We start from the raw sequence: 23,042 nt of genomic DNA, 5'->3' as shown, positions 1-23,042 counted from the left end.
GTCCTTCTCCCTAAGTTCTGGGCTCCTCGTCGGTAAACTGGGGATAACGATGCCTATCGCTGGGGGTGTCGCGAGAGCCAGAGACATCGGTGAGGTGCCTGGACGCGCGGGGGCCTCAGAAGCTCTTGCTGGATTAGGTCGGGAGCCGCCCCGGGACCTGTCACTGGGAATGCCTCCCTGGCAGGATGGCGGGGACGGGATCCCACCTGGGGGTAGGGGCTGAGGCCGGGGCACCCCGGGTGGTCGGGTTGCGCCCCAGGCGGAGGCTGGGGGCTCCCCGGGGCCTTTTGTTGGCAGCCTGAGCGGCCTCCGCGCACACGCCCGGGAGGATTAAAGCCAGATGTGGCGGCCGGGCGACACCGAGCGCTCAGAGGCCGGGACCGGAGACCCAGACGCCGCTCCAGACCCCGCGGGGACGGTAAATGAAGCGGGGGAGATCTCACGAGAATGATACAGGCTGCGAGACGGCGCCCCTAAATGACAGCCGGGCGGGCCTCTGGCGGGAGGCTCGGCCGCGCGGGGGCGCCCGGTGGACGGCGCGCAGCACCGGTGGCCAATGGCTGGCGGGGTCGCGGGCGGGGCCGGGCGCGGGGGCCGCATCGCTCTAGCGGCGGGGCGGAGCCGCGCGGGGAGGCGGGGCGCCCGGCAGCGGCGGCGGCGGCCACAGCAGCCTCCGCGGCGGCCGCGGCAGGACTGGCAACGCCGGCGGCGGTTGAGGGACTCGAGGCGGCGGCGGCGCGCGGGCAGCTTCGAGGTGGTGTGCAGGGCGGCTGCGCGGAGGGCGCGGGATTGAGGGGCGGCCCCGGGTCGCGGGAGATCCACCTGCTGGTAACGGAGCAGCCTGCGCCGCGGCCCGGCCTGGAGCTCGTGCGCCTCCGGCTGCTGCGGGGCCGCCTCGGGGCGCGGGCGGACCGGGCCTCGGGGCGGGGCGCGGGCCGGGCCGCCCTGGGTTCGCCGTCAGCCCCGCTCCGCCGCCGCCGCAGCCCCGGGGTGCTGCGCGCTCTCGGGGTGACCGGCCGGGCGCCTGGTGCGTTCTCGGCGCTCCTAGGCGCGGCGGGGCTTGTCGCCTTTGGGGCAAAGTGGAGGAAAGTGGGGGTTTGGGGATGCAGAGGGGGAGAGAGAGTTGCCCGCAGGACCTGCTGCCCCAGGGCGCACGCCTGTCCCGGAGTCGGCGGCGTCCCGGGGCCGCGGGGCAGGTGCGGCGGGGGCGAGGCGGCCCGGGCGCAGGGTCTGGGGCTGCTGCCGGGTCGGCGAAGCGTACACAGTCCTGGCGAATTTTCCTACAAAGTCAAGACCCGCCGGTCCTCTGTGCAAGCGCACCCCCATCCCCAGGCCTCAGTTCCATCTTAACGAGGAAGCTGCAAGTGAGACCCTCGGGTTGGGGCCAGGTGATTCCACTGAGTGTACCCGGTGACAGCGGGAAGGCGTGTTTTATGAGCTGGCAGTCAGACCACTCGCGCGCCCGCTTTTTATTTCTCGCAGCGTGCGTTTCTCTGGAGCCCGTTCATTGCTTACAATCCGAATTGCGAAATATAAGCAGGCGCAGTGCATGTTTTCAGTGCTTTCCATATATTTTGCTGTTGTGCTTTTGCTGTCGGACGACTTCTGATAAAATAGAATGACAACGTCGTTCGTTAGAATTTAGAACCTAAATTTAGAAGTGAATAATATGCATTTAGTGGTTTATGTTTCTTTTTCTGAATGTTTTTTTAAAAAAGTTCCATTAACAGGTTATCCTAACAAAGGTTTCTTTAGCCCACACGTGTAAATCTGAAAACGCACAGGACGATGAAATTATGTAAGCTGTATTGACGAAAAATAGAAATCCTTTTATAAACGTAAAACCAATGAATTTTAACATGATTGCGGTGTATAAAGTTGTAGGGCTTACATCCCGGATTTCATGATGGTGCCTTTCCTTCAGGCATCTCTGTCCTGCCTGTGGGATGATAATTAAGCCATATGTTAAGTGTTTTCGGCCATAGAATATATTGACTATTTCAGAGAACACTTTAAAATCCAACAAAAGTTATGTATCTAATAATAACATAAAGGACTGCAGCCCTTAAAGGACTGTTAATAAAACAGATTTTTCAGTGTGAGATCTGGAGTTGAAAGTTCCATACAGCTTTGTCAGGATGGAGAAGATGACCAGTAACTTAAGCCACTGCCTTTTTTGTTGTTAAGAATTCAGATGTGTTAAGTGATAGTCACAGGGAGTGACAAGGTGTTAGACTGAAATTTTTACAAATGTGGACAGTGATGAAAAATATGTGTTACTTCTTCTCTTGCTTTAGGTAGTCAGTCAATCCAAAGGGCTCTTGGCTGTCCAGCCTCACCTCTCCTGTTTTGAGAGCATGGGGATCATTGGTTTTACTCTTGTTCTGTGCAGTTAAACTTCATTAGTGTGGAAACCCTAATTAAAAATGTATGATGACATTCTTCCTGAGTAAAATGCTCTTGTATTTCTCTTGCAGAATTTCAGGTCTTATTTGTTGGCAGAGTTCATTATAAGTATTTTCTTCAAACCAGAGAGTAATTACTTCCTGGATCCAATATTTAATATTCCTTATGTTTTTCCCGTTACCAATACTATATCTATAGTCTACTTTGATTATAGCGTTCATTCACTTTTACTTGTCTCTCTACCCATTTATACTGAATTTTATGGGATTTATTTGTATTTAATAAAACTATGTTTCAAAATATCCTTTATTTTCTGATTCTCTGCTTCTCTACTTCCCGGTGATTATTGACTGAATGTCTACTCTAATAACCTGTATACTTTTAGTTCTTTTACCAAAGGACGGAATCCTTCTTGAAGTAAGGTAGGGCTAAGGATATAGCAACAGAAAGTTACATGAATTTTTATATGATGCCACAACAGGATTAAAATTCCAAGTTACATGATTCACTGAGTTATCCCTTGTCTTTTTATAATCAGAATTCATTACCGAGTGCTCATTGATATAAGACAATATATTAGGCACTTTATGGAAATGAGTTGAAATTCTAGAATTTCACCATGAAGACTGTTGACATGGATATGTTAGAAGGTGAATAACTTTGGTTTTAGAAAATTATCATAACTTGAACGTGAGAATATCTTTGGAGTTCTTTGTTTGCGGAGAGTAAGGGGAGGGGAGTTCAGTGCTTCTAGAATATTATACCACAGAGCTGCTGGCCAAGGAGGATTAACAGGCTGCCTGGGTGTGCGTGTGGGGGGGGGAGGGCCTAGCCCAGGGTACAGGAAGTGAGAAATTCGTTTCAAGTTTTAAGTTGAAACTTTGAAATTTCCTGTGAATTTTGCAGTTTATTCTATAATAGATCCATACTGGTTGTAGAGTATAATTATTTTTTTAAATTCACACTTAATCTGTTGGGTAAAGGTAACACCCCGGGATGATTCTCTGGTGTAACCTGAGACTTGGAATATCCCTGGCGCTTCTAGGGGCCCCGGTGCAGGTGGCCTAGTTTGAGAGGCAAAGGGTGGGAGATGAGGACTTGGACTTTGGAGTCATGCAAATTAGGGTTCTGTCTCTGGGTTCATTTTTTTGTGTGTAAGATAGGGTCAGCAATGCCTGCCTCACGGGAGTTGAAGATTGAAGATTTAGAACGTGTGAGGGACACATAGAAAACCCTCAATGAGTTGTAGTGTCTGTCATTCTTACTGTTAATCCTGTGCCCTAGTGATGTCTTTTTTCACTAGTGGAGGTTTCTAGCAACATCACTTTTACAAACCAGCTGAGATGGTAGTTTCTGAATTGCCTACAAATGGCCGCTTTAATCAGCTGCCCTCTTCGCCATAGGGAATTGTCCCTTGGGCTTCCCAGGCCTTTTTGGAGGTGCATTAACTCACCCCGCTGGAGTGTCACTTAGGGGATTGCCAAGTGCATCTCATGGTCCCCCTGTGGCCAGCAGGAATCAATGCACATCTTGTCGTGCCTGATATGCCCTGAGGGAATGAGACCGGCTGTGTACAGAGCCGCCTGAACCAGTGACGTGACTGGCTGCAGGTTTTTGATTTGGTTTTATTTTTTAATACAGTTAACATTTATTGAGAACCTATTAGGTGCTAGGTGACTATACTTAAGTACTTCTCAGGACATGATTTCATTCTGTTTTCTGAACTTTGCTAGATGGGAGGTGATCTCCAGATTTTTTTCAGCTTTGCTAGATGGGAGGTGATCTCCAGGTTTCCTGAGTTAAAGCAATGCTAAGTGATTAGTCCTGGGTCCTATGGTATCCTGGTTGGATTGCCGCGTTTTCTAAATGCTGAAATAGTCCCAGTTTACACCCGGGGAGTAGGTTAATCGTTGGAAAAATGACATTTATTTTACAATGATGATCAATAGCAATCATAACTATAACCTTTTTATTATTTATGAGAACAGGAGGGTCCAGGACAGGTAGTTTTCTCATGTTACGGATGAACCACAAAGCCAAGATAAGTGACATGCCTGAAGTCCCGCAAGCAGTGATGGAGCTGGATCTAGGACCTAGGGCTTTTGACCCTCGTAGGTTGTAGTCTGTCAGTTTTCTTTAAAAAATTTAAAACATTAACTATTATTGTGCAACAGGAGGATTGCAGAGAGGGAAGGTGATGTTACTCAGGAACCACTGTGTGATCGTTAGAGTTCTCAGCTTGGAATCTGTGGCTTATTATTTAATGAGCCTCACCACTTCCCCCTTTAAATAAGTAACCATAACTCTGTTTCCACAGGCAAAACAAAACCAATGAGGAGGGAGTACAGTTGGAAGCTTTTTTCCCTGGAGAAGAACCATATCATTCTAGTGTATTAAATGTCATTTGGATATGGGAGTAATCTTTACAGATACAGTTCAGCCCAGCCAAAAATCTGTTTATAACAGTGACTGATAAATGAAGAAACGAATATTTTGCGTCACTGAGCAAGTTTTTCTTTCTCTCTTCCCCCTGAATAGGAAGAAAGAAGCCTGCAGCATCCACCTATGAAGACCGTGCAGACAGTCCTGAATAGTAATTGTGGGTGGCGTGGCTGCCGGGCTGCTTCTGCGGAGCATCTGAAATGAACCTCGCCTATTGATTGTTTTGATTGGCCGGGAGCCAGGAGTACTGGCTTCACCTGACTTCAGGATAAAAAGAAAACAGTCTTGGTTATCATCCTAGACATATGAACCAGTGTGATGGTGAAATGAGATGAGGCTCCGAAATGGAACTGTAGCCACTGTTTTAGCATTTATCACGTCGTTCCTTACTTTATCTTGGTATACCACGTGGCAAAATGGGAAAGGTAAGGAAAACATCTCCGAAAATGTGCATGGCATGTAGTAGGTGTTTTGCTTTGTCAGTGGTGCGTAGATGCTTGAGTTAAATGCCCCTACAAGCTGCATGTTGCATGCTATCTGCTGGCGGCCTGCCAGTTTCTTTCTGACACAAAAATGAGGCAGTATTCTTGGACGGAGGAGACAGAATTTCTCATTTGAATGGGGTTTGTTTTGGTTTTGATTTCTTGTAATTGCACTTGGAGAAACATGCTCATCAGTGGTTTATATTATAAATGGCAGCCAAGTCGAGTAACAAAGACTTCTGTTTGGGCATTTTATTTTTTATTATTAAACATCATAAATGTTTAATAAGCTTCCTTGTACCGGATGTTGTATAAAACGCGTCAAAGGACAATCGGCGCCTTCATGAAATTTACATGCTGATTATACGAATGATTTGGTGCTGTGTAGTTAATGATTTAACCAGCATGTGTTGACAGATTGCTCTTTAGGCAAGACTATTTTTGAAGTAAGTGAGGAGAAATTCTGATGTGAAAATTTTAAAAGTTTAAAAATTAATTTTGTTTAGACTATCAAACTGTGTTTCTAAGGAAGGTTGTCTGTTTAGTGATTGGAAGTATATTCAGGGCTAATGCATTTCTTTGCTTTTTTTGAAGAGGAAATATTTACAGTAAATTCCTACCCCTACTTTTTACCTGTCTCCTTTCCTTATATTAATCTAGGGAATATTGATGGCAAGAAGAATGGAGGTGAGTATTGTATTTGGTTTGTTAGAGTCAAGGTAGACTAGTAGTTGTCACCTGGTTATTGGAAGGTGGTGTTGCTGGCATTATTTTATTGACTTGTATGAAAGTAACTGAAAAGATGTGTTCACGACTTAATTTTTCTCCGGTGTGTGTATTGATATGTATATATCTGTGTGAGTATATATGAAATAAGTTGATATAAGTGGGAAAACGTGTCCTGTGCTTTGAGCAAGTATAGTATTGGTATTGTTTTTCTCTTTTTCTCTGAGTTGGACTCTAATTTCGGAAGGAACTGTTTGGGGAAAATGAATGAAATACTTTCTGAAGACCTTGCTTCTTTGCATACTAATATATATATTTTAGATTTCATTGTTTAATCGTGCCAAAAGGAGAAGACTTACTTAAGGAGAACTTTGAGTAGTTAATCAAACTATTGCTTGTCCCTGACGTGAACAGAACAGATGACTGGCCTTAAAAGTCTACTTAGGAAATAAGAGTAAATGACCCTAAGAAGAGTATATGGATTTTTTTCTTATCAGGAGACTTATCTATTCAGAGAGTTACAGTAACAGAAACTTGACCCTTTTTGCTGTGTCTTATTTAAAGGATTAAAACTTTTGGAATCTCCATTCCTTTTATCTTGTTCCATACGTAAAGCTATTATAAACATTATTTTTGTGTGTGTTAAGTGGTGTTTAGAATCAAAATTAATTTCAAAACATATAACGATCCTTTCACCGTGTAGTATTAGAGATACACACAAAAAGCCTCTTCTCTTTGATTACCACTCTGAACAGTCTGTAGTCCTTCTGTGCATACTTTTCTGCTCTGTTTTGTCTGCTTAGTGTTTTGTCCGGACTCTTTCAGGTGTCAGCAGAGGTCTCCCGTCGTGCTTCTGTAAAACCCCCTGTGCTTTAATGCCAGTGTTTATGTAACCACTCTGACCGCTGAGCATTCGGATTCTTTCTAGATCATTCTGGCAGTCAGCCTGGATTTTCCAGCCTCATTTCAGATCTTTAATTCTTATATACTCATAAACCACGTGCTCTGCTTTTTATATTGAAAGCATGGTTTCTGTAATCACCGATGTTTCTGGACTCATAATTTTTATTTTTCACTCATTCATTGGTCCCTTTCACGTACCTGTCCTGTGCCTAGCACTGCGTTATATGCTGTGAATATGAAAAGGAAGAAGACCCTTCACACCTTTGGGAAGCTCAAGGACCCGTAGGGGGAAGATGCAAGTAAAAAAATGTGATACCGTCAGATAGGCTAAGATAGAAGCAGTAACAGAGTGCTGTGGTTGTGCTGTTATAAGCATATTATGTGTTATATGTTGTCTCATTTAATCCCCATAATGACCTCGGGAGGTATTATTACCCCCTTCCTATACATGAGGAAACCAAGGCAGAGTGGTAGAGAAACTTGTCAAGATCATACATTAAGGGGAAGAGTGAAGTTTAAACTCAGTAAAGCCGGTTCAGAGATCATGCTCCTAGCCATTGGTCTGCTGCCCAGAAGAGCGGAGACCAGGCAGAACAGGGGACAGTAGGCATGTCAGGTGGAGGAGGCTGCTGTGCATCCATGAACTTTCTGCAAGGGTGTAGAGCATTCGTGCTTTGGAATTACGAGATGCTCATTGTGATTGGCACGTAGGATTCCAGGACTGTCCCAGGGTTTAGCTGGTAATCCCAGTGCAGTTCCTGTCATATTTGTTATAGGTCTTCATTTACTACTTGGAAGAATACATGAGCTGGTCCACGGGATTGGCGTAAGTTGAGGAGGATGTCAGGAACCCAACCAGGAAAGCTGGAGTTCAGTCCAGGGTCCAGGTTTCTGCAGGGTATACAGGATTCTCACATAAAAATTAGGCAGAATTCCAACTGTGTGGAAAGCACAGGTTGGGAAAGCTGTAAGCAGGTGTGAGAGTGGGACAAGGGTAGTTACATGTCTTACGTGTGTGTGTGTGTGTGTGTGTGTGTGTGTGTGTGTGTGTGTGTGTGTGGAGTGGGGGCAGGGTCCTCCTAATGGACTTCCTAGTTTGGTCAGGAACTGGGCAGCACTAAGCAAGCAATCTTAGATGCCTGTCCTTAGGGACATCTAACATTCGTGTACGAGTTTCTGTGTGGACGTGTGTTTTCTTTTCTCTTGGTTATTTACCGAGGAGTGGAATTGCCAGGTCATGTGGTAACTCTGTATTTAATCATCTGAGGAGCTGCCAGACTGTTTTCCAAAGTAGCTGGACCATTAGCATTTCTTCCAGCAGGGTATGAATTCTTTGCATTCTTGATGACACATGTTATCTGGCTTTTTGATTCCACTCATTCTGGTAGTAGTGAAGTAGTATATCATTGTGCTTTTTATTTGTATTTCTAATAATGTTTAGCATCTTTTTATGTACTTATTAGCCATTTGTATATCTTCTTTGGAAAAAATGTCTATTCAGGTTCTTTGCCTATTTAAAAAGAATTTTTTAACTGTTAAGTTGTAAGAGTTCTTTATATATTCTAAGGCAAAAATACAGTAAGGGTAGTTGGATCAACCACCTATATACCTAGTATGAAGGATAAAAGACAAAACTAGTAAAATCATATAACTATAAATAAAAATTAATAAATACACATATACACACACAATAATTAATTAAGGGATACACAAAATAAAAATATGTTAAAGATGGCATCAAAAACATAAAATGAGGGGGTGGCATAAAAATGTAGTGCTTTTAGAACCTGCTCAAACTTAAATGACCATCAACTTAAAATAGATAGCTGTATACATATGTTGTTATAGAAGAACCTCATGGTAACTACAAACCAAAACCTGATAATAGACACTAAAAATAAAGAGGAAGGAATACAAACATAATATTGAAGAAAGTAGTCAAATCAGAAGGGAAGAGAGCAAGAGAAGAAGAGAGGAACGGAGAAGACCAATAAAAATAACCAGGGAAAAAAAATAACAAAATGGCAGTAAGTACATACCTGTCAGTAATTTCTTTAAATGTAAATGGACTACACATTTCATCCAAAAGACATAGGGTGGCTGAATAGATACAAAGGCAAGACTCATATATACACTGCTTATTAAGAGACTCACTTTAGATCTAAAGACACACATAGACTGAAAGTGAGGGGATGGAAAAAGGTATTCCATGTAAATGGAAATAGAAAGAAAGCTGGGACAGCTTTTTATTTAAGCATACTTAAATTAAACTTTAAAACAAAGACTGTAACTAGAGCAAAGAAGGACATCACATAATGATAAGGGGATCAATCCAACAAGAAGATATAACACTTGTAAACGTGTATGTACCCAACATAGGAGCACCTAAATACATAAAGCAAATATTAACAGACATAAAGGGAGAAATTGACAGTAATACAATAATAGGGAACTTTAACACTCCACTTACATCAATGGATAGATCATCCAGACAGAGAATCAATAAGGAAACACTGGCATTAAATGGCACATTAGACCAGATGGACTAAATAAATATATATAGGACTTTCAACCCCAAAAGAGCAGAATACACATTCTGTTCAAGTGTGCTTGTAATATTCTGCAGGATAGATCACATGCTAGGCCACAAAAAACGTCTCAGTAAATTTAGGAAGATTGAAATCATATTAAGCATCTTTTCTGACCACTGCATATGAGACTAGAAATCAACTACAAGAAATAAAGACTGGAAAAATAACAAATAGGTGGAGTCTAAACAACATGCTGTAAATATGTAATGGGTCATTGAAGAAATAAAAGGGAATAAAAGTATACTTTGAGACAAATGAAGATAGAAACACAGCATTCCAAGATTTATGGGACACAGCCAAGGCACTTCTAAGAGGGAAGTATATAGCAGTACACGCTTACCTTGAGAAATGATAAAAATCTCAAACAATCTAACCTTACACGTAAAGGAACTAGAAAAAGGGGAACAAAGCCCAAAGTTAGTACAAGTAAGGAAATAATAAGAGTGGAAATAAATGAAGTAGAGATGAAAAAAGCAATGGAAAAGATCAATGAAACTAAGAACCGGTCCTTTGAAAAGGTAAACAAAATTGTTAAACCTTTAGCCAGACTCATCAAGAATAAGAGAGGGCCCAAATAAATGAAATGAAAAATGAAAGAGAAGTTACAACTGATACCGCAGAAATACAAAATATAAGAGATTACTGTGAAAATTTGTACGTCAACAAATTGGACAACCTAGAAATAATGGATAAATTCCTAGAAACATACAGTGTTCCAAAACTGAATCAGGAAGAAATAGAAAATCTGAGCAGACTGATTACCAGTAATGAGATTAAATCAGTAATTTAAAAAAACTCCCAAAGAACAGGACCAGATAGCTTCACAGGTAACAGGAGCCTTTAGCTCCTTGAAGAATGGAGTCTTTTTTTTTTTTTTTTAGTAAATCCTACAGCTTGGCTTGGGTTGTTACTCTTTTTTAAAATTTATTTATTTATTTGTTTATGGCTGTGTTGTGTCTTTGTTTCTGTGCGAGGGCTTTCTCTAGTTGCGGCAAGCGGGGGCCACTCACTATCGTGGCCTCTCTTGTTGCAGAGCACAGGCTCCAGACGCGCAGGCTCAGCAGTTGTGGCTCACGGGCCTAGTTGCTCCGTGGCATGTGGGATCCTCCCAGACCAGGGCTCGAACCCGTGTCCCCCGCATTAGCAGGCAGATTCTCAACCACTGCGCCACCAGGGAAGCCCAAGAATGGAGTCTTAATGGACTAATTTCTGTGTGGTATCAGCACTTCTTGTCCCTCTCAGTGGACAGTGCAAGGAAGTGTGTGTGTTTATACACACACCTGTGTATATATCCATCTGTATATATTAAAAAGAAAACCCACTGTGAGTTCATACTGGTCCCTCTGATTTTAATCCAGTGCTATAGTGTTCATTCTAGTCTAGTCTAGACATTTCCCTGTGTCCGTAAAAAACATGGCTGTTAGTATCCCAATATAGTAATTATTTGCTCAATCTCAGTGTATACATACATACAGTCTCCTCGTAGAGATGTTAACTTAAGCATACTTTATTAGCATCTTCTCATTAGAAGACCACCTAGAGTTTTCTTCCTCTGAAATGAGGGATCTAGTCTAGGACTGTGATCATTTTAGGACAGATCATTCTTTTCTTACTCAGTTTCTTTGTGAGACCATTGTTCAGATCATCGCCCCCCCCCCCCCCCCATTCTTGTAATACTTCTTACTTTGTTCGAAAACCCTTGGGCTTACACAGAACTACCCCGCCCCCATTTCTTGGTATACACAGATATCTATACTTTATAAGGAGACATGCTTATTAGAGGAAACAAACACTCAATTATATTGACAGTCTTCTACTTACTGAAATTAACAAAAAAGTACCCATATACTTTACCTCTTTTTTTTGCATTCCAACCTTTCTCCGAATATTTTCCTCTTTTTAGTAGTATTTCCAAAATACATTTATATCCACTTAATATAATTTTTTTTCTTCCAGTGTCCACATTGTCACAACTTGTCTACAGGAGGTCCTTTTAAAAAGGCTATTGTCTTTACCTCTTTAGAACTCTCCCTGACATCTTTGGAAGCATCCTTGCTTTCTTAATTCTATTTCCATGCTTGCAGACATGTCCTGATTGTTTTCCCCCCTATCAGAAGATGTGGAATTAGTTATGCCTTAAGAGTCCTAGTTCCTTTCGGTAGGAATTATATTAGAGACCAAAATTTTGGTGCCTGTGAGACTCCATGATGGACAAGCGTTGCTGTTGTTCTTAGGAAATGGTCATTGGTTGGTTTTTCCAATTTAACCCATCATGGTGCTGTACCCTAGTTTCCTTTCTTTATGAGGTTTTATTGATCACTAAGACTTTGTCCTGTGTTGATGAGCTCCAGCTCTCTAAAGAGGCATTCCAATATGATTGCAGTTTTGTAGGACAACTGGGCAGCCTGGGACTTGTTACTTAAAGGAGAATGTGAAGTGGGAAAGGAAAAGTTTGCCTACAGGTTTCTCTCTTTCTTCACATGGTGGCAAATGGCCAGATGTTACTTGAATTTACCTCTTTGTTAGTACTGGCAGGCTCCAGTGTAGAGAAACTTTTGTTGGCACCTTGATTGCTATTTCAAAGTACTAAAAAAATTTTTTTAAAAAAAATTTCTTCACAAATCCTGTGTGTGAGTTATGGAAAAAGGAGATAAATGTTCCAGGAAATGTAATGTTCCTAAACTGGATGTCTGGTGCCTTGCAGCCATGATAGAGTTTTCCCTGGTACCATGTTGTTCTTTCATTAAGTCAGTGGAGGTTAAGTTTAAAAACCTGACCTTCAAGATTTGTGGGTTTTTTTGTTGCCTCTCCTAATTTGAATTTAGCTCAAGTTGTCTCTTTTGTAACTCTGCAGCATTCCTTCGAATGTTTTATCTGTTCCTATTTTTCCCCATTTCACTTTCAGTCAGTGGTAAGGTCCTATTAGTTTGCAGACAGTTTTGCAGAGAGATAATAAGACTGGTTAGACCTCTGTTATTACTGTATACTGCTGCTGTTTCAGGAGAAATACGCCTGTAGTTTCAAAGAAGATAAGCGTAGGGTTGGTATTTGGGGATGGTGAAGAATACCATTTGATGGTCTCATTCAGTCCTCACAACAGCTCTAGGGAAATAGATGAGTATTAAATCCCTGTTTGAAGACACTAAGGCAATTAGTAAATTGCTTCATCCCACTCTGTTACCTGACTGGAGAAGGATAGAGTGCAAGGTCTAAGCCCAGGTGTGTCTGATGCCCAGGTGTGTCTGATGCCCTGGCTTGGACTATCTGAAGCAGACTGCCCACTGCAGTAGAAAACAGGGTTTCCATAGAGGGGCTTCTGGAAGTCCCATTTTGTTGGTCACCGAATGTGGCTTCTTCATATACTTTTTCTAAAACAGTATTTTCTTTGATAGTATTTAATCATGTTCTAGCCCTATTCATTTATTTTGCAATTTTTTTTAAGTATGAGGTTTCCTTTTTTTTTTTTTTTTTTTTTTGCGGTACGTGGGCCTCTCACTGTTGTGGCCTCTCCCGTTGCGGAGCACAGGCTCCGGACGCGTGGGCTCAGCGGCCATGGCTCACGGGCCCAGCCGCTCCGCGGCATGTAGGATCTTCCTGGACCGGGGCACGAACCCGTGTCCCCTGCATCGGCAGGCGGACTCTCAACCACTGCGCCACCAGGGAAGCCCCTGAGGTTTCCATTTTTAAGAAATTTAGAGAAAAAATCCAGTTCAATTTGATTCTTTTTAGATTAACAAGTCAGTTCACCCTGTCATTAGTTAAAGGATACTTAGGTCATGCAAATAATCTGTTGCAAAATTCCCTTTAAATTGAAGTATCTGTGTTATTGGTTGCTGATATTTCTGGAAGAAATGTGTGTTGACGAGAGTGATGATGGTGGGATTTTGTTTTGTCACAGAGTAACAACCGTTAAAGTGTCTTTCTAGCAACATGTTGCCATAGTTTAAGGTGGATATAACCTTTTCTTTTCCCCAGATATAATTACACAGAATCTTAAACTTTCAGAGTTTAGGTTTATTGCTCTGATGCAGAGGATGACACATAAATCTAGAGGCTTTTGATTAAAATAAAGCACATAATCAATGACTATATCAAATTTAGTATGTTTCCTTTTATTATGGACCTAAAAAGCAGACTCTTTATTGTCAGTGTGTGAACTCAAAGAACCTTGACATTGAGTAAATCACAGAGGAGGATGTCATAGTCTTGACTTCCATATTTTGGTCTATAACAGAGTTGATTAAGGTCAACCTAAGGCAGCTGGCAAAAAAAATTTATGGGTAGTTAGAAAATATAGGTTTCCAGTGTGGAACTTAAGTTACTTTGGAACCATTTTCAGTGAGTGAGTTATAATGAAGGTCAGGTGTATCATGGAATGTGTGAAATTTTTGACTTCTAACAGATGTTTAAATATTTGGATTAAGTCGTGGAGAAGGTCCAGAAAGAACTCCAGAGATTACACATGACCAGCCTTGCTCTGGCAGAGTTGGACTTGATTCCTTTTTAGAAGTGAAAGGCAAGGTGAATGTAGAGGTTATTAAACTCTTAAGATGCTGTTGATAGTTTTCTTTTCCTGAGGAATAATGGCAGTATTATCATTGGGGGAAAATAAGATCCTAGAGATCTTGGTTCTCTTACAGCTTGTGCTTGGATTTTGGAAAAGTCACTTTCGCTTTCTGGCTTTGTTTGTTTCGGGTTTGGGTTTTTGGTTTTTGTTTTTCTTTTTGCCTCTCATTTCACTGTTAATGATCATGGAGAAATTTTAAAGATTGGGTGAAGTGCTTGAAGGCAACGTGTAGGCAAACCGTTTTTTTGTTTTGTGGGTTTTTTTTCCCCCTAAGGACGAAAAGATGGATCTGCAAATTACAGAGCTTGATGTTTGGGGACAGACTTTAGTAGCGTACTTTGAGAGCATGAATATTTATAAAAAGAAGCAGTGATTGCTGGCAGCCAGCAAAAATGAACCAGGATTGAGTCTAGACAATGAGCCTCTTAAAGCACAAAGACCGTGTCCCCACCCTGCCCGACCCCATATTTTAAAATTTCAAAGTATACAGAAAAATATAATGAATAATATAGAAGTATTCCCCCTAGATTTTCATATTTATTTCCAGTCTTTTCATTTTTAATAAATGAAGCATGGCAGATTTCCCTAAAATCTTACACCCATTTTTCATCTCTGCCCCCTACCTTGACTGAGGCAAACCATATCATGTCTGTGTGCTCTTCTAGTCCACTTTTTATACATTGATTTATGTATATAAGTATCCAGAAACTGTATGTGTGTACATGTATGTATCGTTTTTTGTGTTTTAAAACATTTAAATCATATTGTGCTCTGTTACAACAGTACTATGCAAGTATTCTACATGTATAACAACATCTTGTCTTTTTTAAAAAAATATTTATTTATTTATTTATTTTTGGCTGCTTTGGGTCTTTGTTACTGCACACAGGCTTTCTCTAGCTGCAGAGAGCGGGGGCCACTTTTTGATGTGGTGCGCGGGCTTCCCATTGCGGTGGCTTCTCTTTGTTGCTGAGCACGAGCTCTAGGTGCACAGGCTTCAGTAGTTGTGGCTCACGAGCTCTAGAGCACAGGCTCGGTAGTTGTGGTGCATGGGCTTAGTTGCTCTGCGGCATGTGGGATCTTCCTGGACCAGAGCTGGAACCCGTGTCCCCTGCATTGGCAGGCGGATGCTTAACCACTGTGCCACCAGGGAAGTCCCTTGTCTTTTTTTTTTAAATCACATTTCAGTGTTTCTGAGGTCCCTCCACATCCTGGAGGTCCCTACTTCATCATTTTCGCAGTTGTCACTCTATGGCCACTTTCTTTTTTTTTTTTTTTTTTGCGGTATGCGGGCCTCTCACTGTTGTGGCCTCTCCCGTTGCGGAGCACAGGCTCCGGACGCGCAGGCTCAGCGGCAGTGGCTCACGGGCCCAGCCGCTCCGTGGCATGTGGGATCTTCCCGGACCGGGGCACGAACCCGTGTCCCCTGCATCAGCAGGTGGACTCTCAACCACTGCGCCACCAGGGAAGCCCTATAGATAATATTTTTAATGGACATCATTTATTTCCTCAACAGTTAGGGTGATCATATAATTTATTGTCCAGACTGGGGCACTAGAGAACAATTATTGTTACTAGTAACAGTTAGGCTGGGATAACAGTTGTAAACTGGAACTGTCCCTAAGCAAAGGTAAGTTTGTAGTCAGCCTATTAAAGAAGGGAAGGACAATGGTAGAATATGACTGGCCATGTAAGGACAGAACAGGGAAACTGATTTAGTTGTGATGGGAAGTGAAGCTCTCAGCGATCAGAATGATTATGAGCCTGTGTACCTGAGAGTGTGTGATCCAGGGCTCTAACCAAACACCAAGTGGAACCAGCCCATGGCTGCAATTAATTCCTTAAGAAGGAAGTGTAAACAGGGAGGAGGGGGAAATCGTTCCCCAGGTGGTGGCAAGCTTCCGCTGAAGCAGTAATGAAAGGAAGTTACCTTTTAGTGTGTTGATTGTGATCTAGAAGGTTAATCAACCCTCTTCTCAAGGGAAATAAGCATTGCCCTTTCTGACCTGATTGGATGAAAGAGTAAAGATAACTTGGGTTTCCTTATCAGAAAACTAAGAGATAAGGTAGAAATAGGACACTACGGACATCCCCCTGTCACCTTCTTTAAGGGAAGTTCCTTCCTGCGTGTGGACTATGCGTCTTGTGTTCTTTTGATAAACTGGCCAGAAGTTAATATGCAAACTATAGGGGAGTATTTGAACAAGGCCAGCCCCTCCGCCCCGCCCCATGAGTCTTACTGCTTACACTGCTTGGTGATGAATTCTATCTTGAAGGAAATGTACTAACCCCAGTGATAGGATATTGGTGCTCTATTGCCCTGGTGCTCTTTGGTTTGTAAGTAGCTTTCTTCAGATTGCGCCTTCTTCTCTCTCCAGCTCAGTTAATTTATCCATTCACCTTATGCTTATTGAGCATGTACAAGGAACTGTTCCACGAGGCACTGGCAGTATAGTGGTCAACAAGGTAGGCGACATCCTTGCTGTCATAGAGCCTGTTTATCCAGATCTTCACTGGGGGGAGGGGGGGTTACACAGTAATAGCTGAGCAACTGAACAGCGTAGATGATTTAATGAATATTGACAGTAAAACACGCTAATGCGATGGGCAGTGACAGAAGGGGGAATGAGGGCTGTTTAGATACAGGTAGTCAGAGAAGGCCTCTCGGAGGAGGGGACAGTTGAATGGAGGCCTAAGTGATAAGAAGCCAGAGAAGTAGGGCAAAGAAGCCAGAGAAGTAGGGCCAGAAGTAGAAACAGGAAGTACAAAAGTCAAGGGTGAGCTCTTTCCAAAGGCATGTTGAAAGAGCATGAGGAAGAATCCGTGTGGGTGAAGCATAGTGAGAGGAAGGAGGTGTCGGGAGTATGGTAGAGATGGTGTCGTGAGTTCTGTGATAAACGTGCTCAGGCCAGAGGTAGAAATGTGCATGTTGTTGGCATACTGAGGAAACTGAGAGTCATGGGAATGGACAAGAAAAATCACTTGAGGGAAGTGTTTGCAGACGGAGACGCTGAGAGGTTGTGTAAGGTGAGGACAGACCGATTTTATGTACAATTTTTAAGTTTCTCATCCTGACATCTCAGGGGTCTCCAGGATCTAGCTCATCTTCAGCTTTTAAGTTATCACCATCCGAATACTTAATATTAACCGAAAATTGTTGGCCATCTTTACTCTTGCAGATGTTCCTCTCCTAATCCTCTTTGCCACAGCTTTATCTGTTCCATAGGTTCTGGCTTAAATGACTCAGCAGTCTGACAATCTCTAGCTGTCCCTTTGACCCTCATGGCACCTCCCTGCCGGTGTGTCAACTCGTGACCTGATCTCAGAACTCAGTACAGAAGTGCCCTCAGCCTCCTAGCAGTGTCTCCCAGGGCGTTGCCTCTTGGTACCTCTTTACTTTCCTCTTCCCAATGCGCTCAGTTCCCCCTGAATTTCCACCATGATGACTCTTTCATGTTTGTTTCTTCTGGTCCCCCTGTGAAGCAGAGTGGATCTTTGAGTTCTGTTTCCTAGGCGCTTCAATTAAAGCAGTATTACTGCTGTATGTTTATGTGTTGTGTGCTTTTAACTTAAGTAAAAATTTTTATTAAAGTGAAATATGCTCATAGCTAGAAAACGTTTTTTGATAACCCTGAAAGGTGATATTGAAAGGATAACATCCAGCGTCATCTCTTTGTACTCTCCTAGTCTCCTGTGCCCAAACGAGCTATGTTCAGTTCTTTTGGCTGTTCTTTTTGGCATTTCCATATTTATAAATTATATGTGTGTATGTATACTACTCTTCCTTGATTTTGTTTTCACTTTTAGACATCATCTATGGACTTCCTCTTTTTTTTTTCTTTTTTTTTCCGGTACGCGGGCCTCTCACCATTGTGGCCTCTCCCATTGCGGAGCACAGGCTCCGGACGCGCAGGCTCCGGACGCGCAGGCTCAGCGGCCATGGCTCACGGGCACAGCCGCTCTGTGGCATGTGGGATCTTCCCGGACGGGGTCACGAACCCGATGTCCCCTGCATCGGCAGGCGGACTCCCAACCACTGCGCCACCAGGGAAGCCCTATGGACTTCCTCTTGTAGATGAAAATTTAGCTCTTATTCCCTCTTTCCTTCTCATTCTTCCAATATAATAGTGACATCACAATTTTTAGCTAAATCGTGACTCCATATTTACATTATTGTGATTGAGTGAATACGTCTTACTTCTGAGCCAAGTATTGTACTTGTACCTTTCCTTTATTGTACAACTTTTTGTTTCCCTGGTATTAGCAGTTCTCATTCTGGTATAATTTTCTGCATGCCTGTTTTATTCCGGTTTGTTCTCTATGCCATATGTCTATTAGTAGTTCTCTCCAAATGCTTTCATACACCAGATAACTTATCAGTTTTATCTTCTTCCCAGCTGTTTCCTTCCTGTAGCTCTGTGTCCTTCTCCAGTCTGGACTGGTCACACTCTAGGCCTCTGCAGAGCTGTCTTCTGGGTCTGCAGTTGCCATTATCCCAGGAGTTCCCTTTGTCTCCCTCTTGGGAGTGTTTTCCAGATCCCAAGTTTTTCTCTTTCTTGGCTTTTTTCCTTTGCATGTTCTCCAGCAGCTTCCTGAATAGGTACATGTTTGAATATTTTAAAATCCTAGTTTTGGGACTTCCCTGGAAGTCCAGTGCTTAAGACTTTGCCTTCCAATGTAGGGGCTGCAGGTATGATCGCTGGTCAGAGAGCTAAGATCCCACATGCCTTGTGACCAACAAACCAAAACATAAAACAGAAGCAATATTATAACAACTTCAATGAAGACTTTAAAAATGATCCGCATCAAAAAAATCTTCAAAAAAAAATCCTAGTTTCACACTTCACTAATGGCTGGGTAAAGAATTTTAAGTTGAAAATTATGTTTCCTCTGAATTTTTAAGAAATGCTTTCACTGTCTTCTAGCAGCCAGTGTGGCTATTCAGTTCCATATTCTTGGTATAATACCTGTTCCCTCTACCCCTTTAGAAACCTTTAAAATGTATTTTATCTTCCTCTCTCTCTTTCTCCCTTTCCTCCTCTCCCTCCCTTCCTCCCCCTCCCCCTCCCCCCTCCTTTTTCTTTATTGTACTGGCTAGAAACTCCAGTGTAACATCAAATAAAAATGACATGAGTGGACATCCTTGCTTTGTTCCCATTAAGTATATGATGTGAATTATAGAGCTTTTAAAATCATAAACGAGTTGGATTTTGTCAAATGCTTTTTAATGCATCTATTGAAAGTCTTGTTTTTTAATCCTTTATTCTATTACTATGGTATATTAAATGATTTATGATGTTGAACCAACCATGCATTCATTGCCATCTGAGCCTGGGTTTTTTTCTTTGGGAGGATATTTTGAAAAGAACTAACTTTTGGCTTTATTGATTTTTTTTTTCCCAGTGGTTTAAGTTGGGGAGAACTGACCTCGTGAAATACCTGTTTCGATCTTCTTTGATTTCTTTCAGCAGAGTTTTGTAGTTTTCTGTATATAGATCTTGGATATATTTTGTTAGGTTTATACCTAAGTATTTTATTTCAGGGAGTGCTAATGTACATGGTATTGTGTTCTCAATTTTAAATTCCAGTTGTTGCTGGTATATAAGAAAGCAGTTTGTTTCTGTATATTAACCTTGTATCTTGAAACTTCTCTGTAACCACTTATTAGTTCCAGGAGTTTTTTTATTGACCTTTGGGATTTTCTACATAGACAGTTGTTATTTGCAAACAAAGACAGTTTCCTTTCTTTCTTCTCGATCTGTATATGTAATTTTAATTTCCTTTTCCTGTTTTATTTCAGTATGATGTTGGATAGGAGTGGTGAGAGCAGACATCTTTGCCTTTTTCCTGATCTTAGTGGGAAAGCATCTAGTGTCTCACCGTTAAGTGCAGTGTTAGCTGTAGGTTTTTTGTAGACGTTCTTGATCAAGTTGAGGGAAGTTCCCCTCTATTCCTAGTCTGTGGAAAGCCATTGATTTTTTCCACATATTTTCTCTCTCCTCTCCCTCTGGGTGTAGTTGGTGATAGCTTATACTCTAAGGCTCTGTTCGTTTTCTTCAATCTTTTTTTCTTTCTCTTCTTCAGATTGGATAATTTCTACTCCTCTAACTTCAAGTTCACTGATTCTTTCTTTTGCCACCAGAAATCTGCTGTTGAGCCCCTACCGTGACTTTTTCATTTTAGTTACTGTTCAGCTCTAGACTTTCCATTTTGTTTTATAGTTTATAAATTTATAATTTATATTCATTGCATCAGTCTCATCACAGTGTCCTTCAATTCATCAAATGTGGTTCTATTTAATTCTTTGATAGTAGCTGTTTTGAAATCTTCATCTCCTAAATCCAACAGTTGGGAACGCTGAGAGACATTGCCGTTGACTGCTTGTAAATTTTTTTCCCCTGGAGTACGGGTCACTTTCTTTTTTCTTCGCATGTCTTGTAAATTTGTGTTGACTGCTATATATTTTAGGTAGTATAGTGATGCCAACTCTAGATTCTTACTTTTTACCCTTGAAGTTGTGGTGGTGGTTTTGTTGGCTCATTTGTTTGGGAACTTGACTGAGTCTCTGGAGTCTGTCTCTCCCACAGTGTGTGAGTACTGATGCCCTACACTTTTGGTTTGTTTATATTTTTAAGCTTGGTTTCCTCGAGGGGTTGCACCTGTGTCTGCACAGAGGTTGTAGTTAAGCCCTTGGAGCGGTAAGGCTCCCTTCCCTGCTGGTGATGCGTGTGGACAGTGGAGCAGTCGTACCTGAGGCTTTCCTCTCCTCTGGCCTCGTTCGGCTCCTCTTTGTGAGGGCTTGGGTTCTGTCGGCCGGGCATCTGTGGGTGGCCTGGGCCCTCTCCGGTCTCTGCTGTGCCTGCTCGTAGCTCCCAGTCAACCTGGGAGATGGGAAGAGCCTTTTAAGCCCCTGTAGCTGTCTGAGTCTCTGGAACTCCCTGTTAAGTCTCTGGCTAGTCTCCAATGCCCAGGTCCATAGCTCACCCCAAACAGAACAGCACCCTCAGGCTCGCACAGCTGCCGGCCCTCCCTGGGCGTTTGCCTCGCACTTTGCCCAGCAACGCTCCAAATCAAATGAGTCCCCTCCGAGAATCTGCTGGTGTCAAGGCCTGTCTCTGCCTCGTTGAATGTCTGAAATGGTGGAGCTGGGGAGGCAAGGGGGCAGCTACTGGCAAGAAAGTCACAGACTACCCTGTTCTTACCCGAAGTGCAGCTGTTTTCATGAATAACACTTCTCAGTTTGCTGTATGTCTTTGGTTGATTTCCAGAGCACTGAAATGGTGGGGGTTTTTTTTTCCCCCCTCTTTTGTCCAGCTTTATAGTTGCTTTTCAGAGAAAGGATTTGTGGGCCTCCTCAAACTTTTAGGTCAGTCGTTAGAAGTTCCCTGAGCAGTTTTAAAATGTTCCCTCAGGTGATTTGGATACTCAGCCAGCATTGAGAACCAGAACACCTAGGATTCTTCAAGCTCTAAATACATACACACAAAATCATAGCATAGCAAAGTTTTTACCATATTGAATTTCTAAAAGAAAAAAGTCTTTAATATCTGAGGTTTTATAAATAAAGGCCTAATTTTAATATAGTACCTAAAGAGGGGCTACAGTATAAACCTATTTTCTGCCAGGTTGGCCAGCAGCCTCTCTTGTTTTATATATTAAAGTTGGTAGATTTGGCCCTTGGGCTTGCTATGGTATTATTTCATGTTCAGCTTGGTTGGCCAGCATCCATTTCCTAAAACAGTTTCCTAATCTAATTTTTCCAGGTTGGAAAGCTTCTTAAGCAGTATATGTGCTCTGCTCAGAGAGTGTCTGGAATCTATGCTTGATGTATTCTTAACTCTGAAAGGGTATTATTCATGGCTGACGTATTAGCGGAGACAAAATTGAGAACATTAGCTAACTGAATTTTTTGTGCTGCTTTAGAAATACTGCCAGTCAGATTTTAGGTATATGAGTAATTGTCCAGCCCTAGACTCCATTATTTAATGAAGTACATGGATAAAGGTGCACTGGACCCTTTAACCAGTAGTGGAAAAGAATAGCATAAAAAAAAGATTAGTAGATTAGTCTTAATAAAATGTAAATGCATGGAAATCTTAAAGTGCTAATCAATGGCATCTAGCAGTTAGAGCAATGTTAACAGTTTTGTTTATTTTCTTTCATTTTTCTGGACTAGTGGTTCTCCAAGTTTGGTCTAAGGATCCGTGAGGATTCCTGAGACCCTTTTGGGAGGTTCATAAAGTTAAGACTGTTTTTATAATAATACTGCTATGTTACTTGGTTATTTCCCTTTTTCACTCTTATAAGAAATAACAGAACCAGATTTGAGAATTCAGCCGTATTATTAAGCCAGACATTTTACTGAGCCAGCAAATTTCACTCTATTAAATGTTTTGTTTTAGAAAATAAAGTTATTTTTGATAAAATGTGTTTTTTATGTTAACACGTAATGCGTTATAATTCACATAAATGAAAGGTCTTTAGGGTCCTTTAATTGTGAAGGGGTTCTGAGACCAAAACGTTTGAGAACTACTGTATTAAATATAAACAAAACATAATTGACATATTGTGCATGTTGTATAATGTACATTTTTGCTTAATGTACCACAGATGTTTCCCACGTCCTGATTTTTAGTGGGTCCATAATGTTCCATTGTATAATTAGCATCTTTCGCTTAATCTTAACTAATGCTATGACAAATTTTGTACACATCATTGATCAGTTTCTTACGAGTTTTTTTTTTTAATTTAAGAGGATTTGCCTTAGTTCACTGGCATCACTACTAATTACCTGGCGTTCTACAAGGCATTGGCAGTTAGAGGAAAATACCTAAGTAGGATTCCTGCTGCAAAGAAAAGAGTTAACAGATCTGAGATTGCTTATCATTAGAAAGGTCTGCTTGCAAGGTTGGCCCTTGGCTGGCT

General features: G+C 42.0%; 1 protein-coding gene across 1 annotated transcript in view; it reads left to right on the top strand.

Moving 5' to 3' along the window:
- Nucleotides 1–686: 686 nt before the first annotated feature.
- The window catches only part of MGAT4A (alpha-1,3-mannosyl-glycoprotein 4-beta-N-acetylglucosaminyltransferase A), a 108,595-nt gene continuing 86,239 nt past the window's right edge, over nucleotides 687–23,042 (top strand). Inside the window, 2 exon segments of the mRNA XM_032653359.1 lie at nucleotides 687–754; nucleotides 4,945–5,273. Of these exon segments, the coding sequence (XP_032509250.1) occupies nucleotides 5,180–5,273 (94 nt within the window). The 5' untranslated portion in view covers nucleotides 687–754; nucleotides 4,945–5,179.

This window comes from Phocoena sinus, chromosome 13, assembly GCF_008692025.1.
Source record: "Phocoena sinus isolate mPhoSin1 chromosome 13, mPhoSin1.pri, whole genome shotgun sequence".
NCBI lineage: Eukaryota > Metazoa > Chordata > Mammalia > Artiodactyla > Phocoenidae > Phocoena > Phocoena sinus.
Note: the sequence above shows the minus strand (reverse complement) of the source record. Positions and strands in the feature narration are given on the sequence as shown.